The sequence below is a fragment of the Onychostoma macrolepis genome, chromosome 12, assembly GCF_012432095.1.
Source record: "Onychostoma macrolepis isolate SWU-2019 chromosome 12, ASM1243209v1, whole genome shotgun sequence".
Classification (NCBI taxonomy): Eukaryota; Metazoa; Chordata; class Actinopteri; order Cypriniformes; family Cyprinidae; genus Onychostoma; species Onychostoma macrolepis.
Window position 1 is genome coordinate 29,253,716 of NC_081166.1, and position 9,169 is coordinate 29,262,884.

At 38.5% G+C, this 9,169-nt stretch overlaps 1 protein-coding gene across 2 annotated transcripts; it reads right to left on the minus strand.

Moving 5' to 3' along the window:
* Positions 1–216: 216 nt before the first annotated feature.
* sstr2a (somatostatin receptor 2a) lies at positions 217–7,856 on the minus strand. 2 transcript variants are annotated; one of them, XM_058792746.1, is made up of 3 exons: positions 7,388–7,856; positions 6,817–6,903; positions 217–5,844 (listed from the first exon to the last, which is right to left on the minus strand). In XM_058792746.1, exon 3 carries the CDS (start codon positions 5,768–5,770, stop codon positions 4,628–4,630), a length of 1,143 nt encoding a protein of 380 aa, XP_058648729.1. In that variant the 5' UTR covers positions 5,771–5,844; positions 6,817–6,903; positions 7,388–7,856; the 3' UTR covers positions 217–4,627. The 2 variants fall into 2 exon arrangements, with proteins under 2 accessions (XP_058648729.1, XP_058648728.1); XM_058792745.1 differs by lacking the exon at positions 6,817–6,903 and having other exon boundaries at positions 7,388–7,855.
* Between the last annotated feature and the right edge of the window lie 1,313 nt (positions 7,857–9,169).

A 9,169-nucleotide genomic window follows, 5' to 3' on the forward strand; every position in this document is an offset into this window, starting at 1 on the left:
ATGTTTCTTGAGCAGCAAATCAGCATATTATAATGATTTCTGAAGGATCATGTGACACTGAAGACTGTTCACAATTTGATTCAATCTAGTAAATAATACTTTCATAAACTGAAAACAATTAGCATGCACATTTGCATTACAGTCATATAGGTTGTACCGAGTGTGCCGAGCTTCATTTGAGCATTACTGCACACACACAAATCAAACTGAGCATCGTTCACACATTAGCCTTTATTTGTTTGGTAAATGAACGTAATGCATTTTATTTTTGTCAATAACAACACTGAAAAAGGTTGGCAGATACTTGATCACGTTTCTCAACAATTGTCAATAATTACAGGTCATGAACATGATGCGTAATCCATATACAAGCCAAAAGATGCAAAGCCTGAACACAAGTCCACAGTCCTTCACTTTTTAAATATAAAAGAAAACCCAAACTGGACAACAGAGGGAGACATTTTGCAACAATTTGATTGCAAAAAAAATAAAAAATACAAAAAAAGCAGAGGGGAGCTTGCTTTGTCATGCATCTTTATATGTCAAGATTTTCTTTTGTGTCACTACAGTTAGTCAGTTGTGCTGAAAGGTAAATTTGACTCAGATTTCTCAGTAGTTTGTCTGTACACGGCGGATTATTTTAAATGATCATTTCCCAGTGAAAGTCATTACCAGCCACTTTTAATCACAAATGCATACATATATCAACTTCATAATATTAATTATCACTTAGTTGCACCTCACAAATGAAATAATATTACAATTTGGTCATTTGTAATATTTTGTATTTTGGTTGAAGTTTTAAAGAGACTCTTATACTAAATGCATACCGCTTAATCTTTGTGTTAATTTCACAAAAGTTGTGTTAGCATTAGTTAATGCACTGTGAACACAAACACAAATAACTGTTTCTATTAATGCATTAACCCATATTAATAAATAAATCACTAGATAATGCATTAACTCGTGTTAACAAATGAGACCTTCTCTACTTAAAGAAAGAAGCAATAAAAATGGGTTTGCATCTTTGTACAATTTAATTAAAACGCAATCGTGCTTTCTCCACAAATGACCTGCCAATAAGAGTGTTTGAGGAATCATTTAATTAGACCTGAGGATTATTCTGCTTGGGTGGGTTGTAATAAATTGGATCTTTACAATAAATAACTGGGCTGTGGCAGCTTAGCAACGAGGGAGATGACAGGCACATCTCAGCACAGCCTGACATTGAGCTATGCTACATCCTTATGATGACACTCACACACGCTGTAAGAGAAAAGAAGCACACAATACACAGCCTTCATTCAAGCAACTATTGAAGAAGGTGACAAATGAGTCATTCTTCCAGATATATCGGTCGGAATGGTTCATGCACACAAAATGAAAATGTGCTCACCCTCAGGCCATCCGAGATGTAGATGAGTTTGTTTCTTCATCAGATTTGGAGAAATGCAGCATTGCATCACTTGCTCACCAATGGATGCTCTGCAGTGAATGGGTGCCGTCAGAATGAGAGTCCAAACAGCTGATAAAAACATCATAAGTAATCCACACCACTCCAGTCCATCAGACTTGAGAAGACAAAAGCGGTTTGTAAGTAACAAATCCATCATTAAAATGTTCTAACTTCAAACCATTGCCTGTGGCTAAAAAGTGGTCTGGTCTGAATCAGGAGAGAAATCTGCACAGATCAACAGTCTTAAACAGCTCTAAACAAATATGTGGGTGGATTTTGATGTAAGAGACAACATGAGATGGACTTTTTCCCTGGAGGAAGTGTTATTATGGATTATGAACTCGTATTTTAGTTCAAAACGTCTTAATGATGGATTTGTTTCAGCTTGCCTTGATGCTTTTATCAGCTGTTTGGACTCTCATTCTGACGGCACCCATTCACTGCAGAGCATCCATTGTTGAACAAGTGATGCAATGCTACATTTCTCCAAATCTGATGAAGAAACAAACTCATCAACATATTGGAAATATCCATTTTTGGGTGAACTATTTTTTTTTTTTTTATAATATAGACATTTGGTATGAATGATGGACATCTTTGAAATTTGTTATTAATATAAAGGTAATGCTATATTGTACCCACACCATCAGACAAGGGACTCTAGGCAACCTAACGTAAGATACATGACACACTAACACACACCCTATTCTGCCTGACAGTCAAAGGCACATTGAACTGAACTCAAAGTACTTGACAAATACTGCGATAACCTCTTTGCTGTCATCAATACTTCCCCAGGTTTCAAAATATGTTTGTTTCCATGCTAGAAAAAAACAGTTTACACTTCTAAACGTGAACTCATTCACTTTACAACACTTGCAGCATAACAGATCTGAATCTGGCCCTTGGAAATCAGACAGACTAAAGTAAACAAGTTCAGTTTTAGCCCTTCGCAAATGTTAAAATGATCTAAACCCCTCAAACGGGCAAGAGCTGAACGCGTTCTGTTAATGCCAGCTCAATATATACACATTATACAGCTCTGTGAGCGATAGCGGTTTTCAATTTGCATGTTATTTACAAGCATATAATAGTAGATGAATTGATTGTACATTCAGGTGGAGGGTTTATTGTTAAAGCTCTGTGAATGAATGCACACGGTTTCTGCGTCTCTCATTCTGTGCGTCTTTTTGAGTGATTGTTTAAGGCACTTGCAGCGTCGTTTTATCAGCCTTGCTGGAATAAATAATTGTTTTTAAAGTCCAAGCAACACAAATGTAAAGCGGCTGCTGTGGTGCTATTCGTCGTCACTACAGAACAGTTCATGTGCAGTGATGCTTCCGCACTATTGTGAAGGGATGCATGCATCGCAATGATGGATCTTATGTTTTATAATGAGGTATATTTTTGACAAGAACTGCACAATTATGCACTTGTTTGAATACTTTTCTCAGAATAACGAGTGAACTGCATGCCCTCATGGTCATCTTTGTCTGCCCCTTGACCCTCATTGCTATGACTGAGGTGAGTGAGCAAGGTTGTTTGTGTAACAGCAGGAATGAGGATTTCATTGCATCTCATTTACCAGCTGATGAATGTTAATTTAGTACAGCCAATGGCCATATGGTTACTTCACACTTCATTTGCACAATTAGAACATAATACAAAGAATCTTTCTCCAGGTCAGATAAGGATTAAGCTCTAAACTAAACTAAAGATTATACTACAGCTCTGTTTCAAAACCTAGTGTGCCTATAGCTCCTGATTCCTATAGAATTCCAACCTGATCTCACAACAATTCGTACATATTTTATGAGGTGGCTAATCCATACGAATTATGGTAAATCGTACATATTTTACGAGTTCCCCAATTCATATGAATTCGTACGAATGACCTACCCCTAACCCTGCTCCTAAACCTGAGGTCTCAGCCCAATCTCACGGCAATTCATACATATTTTACGAGGTGGCTAATTCGTACGAATTCGTACAACCTCACTCGTCATTCATACGACCTTTTTGCTAAATCGTATGTAATTTACGAGTTGCACAATTTGTATACGAATGGCCTACACCTAACCTACCCATAAACCTACCCGTCACTGGGGTGTAGACAAATCGTACGAATTAGACACCTCGTAAAATACGTACAAATTGGTCGTGAGATAGCGTTGGGGGTCTAGACAAATCGTACAAAATCGTACAAGTGAGGTCGAATTGGTTGTGAGATAGCATTGAGAATTCGCCATTAGTACTGGTAACAAAAATCCTCTAATAAGCATAAAAACACATAACACACAAAATATAGATAAAGTAGTCCATTTTAATTTACATTTTTTTCACTGTGCATTTTAGGATTGCCTTTTTCATGAAGGATACTGTAAAAATACTGCCTTAGAATCTGGCCAAGAAGGAGGTATCTTAAATGGTGCTGCCTACATTTTTGGAGCAGCATGAAAATGTTATTTAGGTAGGAAGCTTACTAAGTTTTGTAACAGAGCCCATCTTTTCCTCCCCCTCTCCACTGAACATTATGTACATTTCCTCTACCAAAATAAAACTCTACTGGGAACCAGAGGCGAAATATTACGAGGGAAGATTTTTAAATGTAAACAAGATATTCTAAGTATAACAACAAATAAATATGCCACAGAAACGTGCATCTTTGTTTACACTTCGGAGACCTTTTCTATTCAGCGATGTGGCCTTGTCGAGGATCACTCACTCATCTTGTATTCATCATCACAAAAAGCCTTGAATAATAAGAAGCCTCTAACAAGCTGGGCCTTGTGTTTCCACGAACAGAACGAAATCATGTTTATCTAATGAGGGCCACGACTTATCTTTGAACTTTAAAGACAATTTTGGCACTGAAGTGAATATACACTCATAATAAACACAACAGCTTTAGAATTTCTTCAGACAGTAATGCCAAACAAAGCAACTAGAGTTATTTACAGTAAATGACATTCGTTTGCTCATCGCTTAAATACATCAGTCAGCTCGAGCTCACCCAAAAGGACACACGCAGATGTCCTAAAAATGTGGTTTGGGTTGCGTTTAGGTATTTATTGTTGTTCTTAAATACTACATCTCTCCCAGCGCAGGTAATCTGAGAATTTCAATGGACCAATTTCATGTAACATCTAATCTCAGACTTTTATCTTCTTCTCAGATGCTGGTCTGAAGGTCTCCGTTGAGCAGCGTGGCGTTATGCGTTTCCGTCATGACGTCGTTAACCATTCGAGTCCTGTCCTGTCGACTGTCGCTGCGCTCGATCTCATCCAAGCCGCCGACTCTTTTAAGACACAGGACGTTTTGGAAGCTCTTCTTGAAGTTGTCCGACAAGAAGGCGTAGAGGATGGGGTTGGCGCAGCTGTTGGCGTAACCCAGCACCACAACGAAGTCAAAGGTGCTCTTCAGCACAGGTGTGGTGGGAACGGTTCCGGTCACAGAGGTCACGTTGAATACGTAGAAAGGTAACCAGCATAAGACGAACACCACTACTACGATAGACACCATACGGGTGACTTTCCGCTCAGAACGCTTACGTTTGGTGGAGCCGACTCGCATGCCGGAGGATTTCACCTTTATTACGATCAGCAGATAGCACATGGAGATGACTATCAGTGGTAAGAAAAACCCCAAGAAGAAGGTGTAGAAGATGAAAGCGGTGTAGTAGGTGTTCTGTGGCTCCGGCCACAACATGGTACAAGTCCGGGCCTCGTTCCTTTTGGTGTTCACACCGCTGTAGATCATAATCGGCAGGTTAACCAGCAAAGAAACACCCCACATGGTCAGACTGATGGTTTTGGCCATGCGCGGCTTTCGCCATTTGGTGGATTTGATCGGATGCACCACGGCCAAGAATCGATCGAAGCTCATGACCGTCAGAAAGAAGATGCTGGTGAACTGGTTCATGGAGTCCACGGTTAGGACGATGCGGCATATCGCGGATCCAAAGGGCCAGTGGAGCAGCGAGAGCTGAATGGCAATGAAAGGCAAGCTCAACATGCACAGGACATCCGCCACGGCCAGATTCAGAATATAGATGTTCGTGACGGTCTTCATCTTGGCGTAGCGCAGGATGACGTAAATGACCAGGGCGTTCCCACAAAGCCCCACCGCACAGACGACGAAATACACAAATGTGATGACTGCTGAGCTGGTTTGGTCGAAGCCAGGGTGGGTGCTATTGTGAGAGTAAATCTCCAGACCAAAGTCAGACTCGTTCCCGGGGAAAAAACTATCATTGAGCAGGCGGTCAGGGAGGGACATGTTGGAACTGGGCATAAATGTCCATTTTGTGTCCATTTTGGTAGTGATTTGTAGTGTTTATTCACCGGGAAAAGGCTTATGAAGATACAGTCTGCAGTTTAATGAGAAACCTGTGTGCATCGATAAAAACAAGGAAATATGAGTTAACAACCAAGCTTGTCATTTTGAAAATGTCACATCTACACCAGCCCTTTTTTGTCCTAATCAAACCTAATCAAAAGATACAACATGTGCATGTCAATTTTTATACATAATAATTGTAGACTTGTTTTGGGTGTATTAATGGTGGACTGTAGCCCTGATTTCCACATTAGAATAAACTAACTGAATTCAGACTCAATGCACACCATAAAATGTTAGAAATTGGCATTTTAAACGTTATGCAATGTATACTCGTAGAATCTATATGAGTGTTTTCACTTGGTCAGTTCATGCATTTGAGACAAATACAAGTGTAAATGGTTGCTAACCTGCCCCTAATGGGTTTGCGCAAGCATACAAAAGTTTAGGATCCCACAACCCACATGCAAGTGAGCAATCACAAATCTCAAACAATAATTGCTATATGGAGCATGCAACAGAAAATGTGAATTCTGATATGTTTGCATATTGCGAGAGAACAGTAGACTGGGTTTATACCTGTTCTGCTGAAGCACATACAAGTAAAAGCAATATGCAAAATAAAAATGTAACATTTATATGGCCAAGTGAAAATGGAATGCGTTTTACTCAAAATGCATTAAGTGATTAAATGTAAACAGTCCTTTTATCAAAACTGATTAAGAATCCAAAGTCATGCGTTTTACTTGCCCTACAATTTTAAGGTCACGCGCCGCTGGATTGTCAATTCTGCTTACAGGTCTGATCTGCAAATTTGGATAAACAAGGACTTTACCTTGTCTGTCTGGTTTCTACAACTCATTGACTTTTGCCCTAGCAAATATTGGTTTAATTGATCTTTATTGAGCAAACAGCACAAGTATTTGATCTTGAAGAGATATTCTAACAAACGATGCAGACTTAATTTGGCTGTACAGCTCATCCAACGCTCAGATGAATGAATTAATATAAAAGTGAAGTACTGCAGTGTTGTTCTGCCGTTTAGATGAGAGAGATCCATCCAAATCGTGTCTGTCTTCATCCCACACAGAGTATCACAGCATCTTAAACTGAGAAAGAACAGCACTACAGAAACCCAGCTGAGATTAAATCAAACCCTAGAGTTTCTTACACTTAAAAAGACTCTCAATTGATCAATCCGCTTAAATGTATTTAATTAAGCAAATAAAAAAGATAGCCTACCAATTAAACATCCCACTCTGTCTTTCTCTTTAGGCTACTAAATATATACTGCGTTTTTCAGCCAGTACACGACATAAATAGTATCAAATAATGGATTATTATTGAAAACAGGACACAAAATTAGTTATACGTTAACTAAAACAGCCACCTCACTAGTCCATAACTGTTTTTACCTAAAAACCGCTATTAATAATTTGCATAATTATAGCGTATGCTTTTTATTTTCAAATGAAAAAGTTAAATCTTAACTAATATATGCTCACAACTGCATGCCATGTGAATTAGTAGCCTATGTTGCAAAAATGAACCATTTTAAACACTGCACCGATGTGTTTCATTTTAATTATTTACCTGTAGTTTTGGGGCACCTTTGGAGATCCATTCCTGGAATATGACTGCTTCACATGCTTCCACGGATCACCATAATATTACCGCAAAACTGTGCGCTCAAGTGCGAAATCCAACTAAGAATAAACGGCGCTCGGACTTGACGCCTCCTGATAAGCTCGCGCGCGTCCGTTCGTGCGTCAGGACACCGGCAGTTCTCCTCAGATAACAAACGATCGTTATTTCTGCAGGACATAAACTAAAACATTTGTTTTAACATAAAACATTTAAAACACTTAAACTTTATTAAAAAAATAAGATTAAAGTCATGAAAACGAGATTTCGGGGACAGCGGTCGAATTCCTTTGGTATTTTCAGTCAGAGATGAAAGATGTCAGTGAGATCCTCGTGCACGCGAGTGCAGCTTCCCGCGTTGGTCCGCTGAGCGCGCGCTTCCCGCGCTCCTTGATATATCCCGCTCCGCGCGCGAGATGCATTGATCTAAACGACGTGAAAGGCTATATTCAGTTGTTTTTGCTGTGTGTGGTCTTGATAAGGATACGGAAATATGGGAGGGGTCCAAATAATTATTTATATAAATGCTTAAAATTAGATTTGGTTAAAATAAATGCATGTGGGAATAGATTGAGAAACTTTAAATGAGTCATATCATGAGAATTCGTATCTTCCCTATATTCTTTGAGATAAAAGAGGATGATGTCCTATAGCCTACTGTTGTAGGGCGCAAAGTAACGCGGGGTTAGTTGTAACACACGTAGTTTAAACATTTCCACATAAGCTTAACACATTTTTCAGTATTTACTAGTCACCATAACAACATTATATAGAGAAAAAGGTGCGCCAAAAATATATATATATATCTTTTGAAGATGTATCGCTGAGCATTTATTTTACCATAAAATTAAATTTCTGGCTTAAGTAAATTTTTCTTATTCATTTAAAATGAATAAGATTTTAATCTCCAATCTGTTATTTATTAGTTTAGGTTTTTTAATAGCCTTGCAGAGGAAACCGTTTTAAATTCCAGTTACGCAGATGGGGATTGTTGTAACGCTGCGTTACAAATGTGCTCCGCTATTATTAAACTATGGGCGAATTCCAAACGGCTTTTATGCGCCCTTAAAGGGCACCTGGGGACGCCATTTGTAGGGATGTTCCAAATGAAAGTGAACAATGCACGAAGGGCCCTTCCAAAAGTCCGTTAGCGAAGGGAACATGAGATGGTCACTTCACGGAAGTAATTTCCGTTTGTGATGCATTTTAAAGCAAGGTTGGGTTTGATATATACTTCACATACAAACTTAAGTAGAATAGACTGATTAAATTTGTCTTTATATTTTAAAGTAGCTTAATACAAAATATTTTTCACCACTGATGAAAATATGATTTAAGACGGTAGTGCAAGCTAGTTTAGTTTGAAATAGTTAATAGTAAAGAAGGCACAATTAAACATATTTGAATAAAATAATAATAAGAAGAAGAAGAAGTAATATTTATTTGCAACAACTGTTGGAGAGCTGAATGCTGCAAGCACGAGCAGCGTTGTCAAGGTAACATTTGGTCAGTCATTCCCTTTACCAAAGGAGTTCCAAATATGAGACAGTAAAGCCCTACACCCTTCAAAGAACACACTTCAAGGGCTCTAGGGCATAGAGATGCTCACTTCAGTTTGGAATTTGCCCTATGCTATTCTATGACATTAGCGATGTAATTTACACTATTTAGGCTACTTTAATTAATTTTAATGAGAAACAGGTGAATAAAGACTGACAGTCAATATTTAGA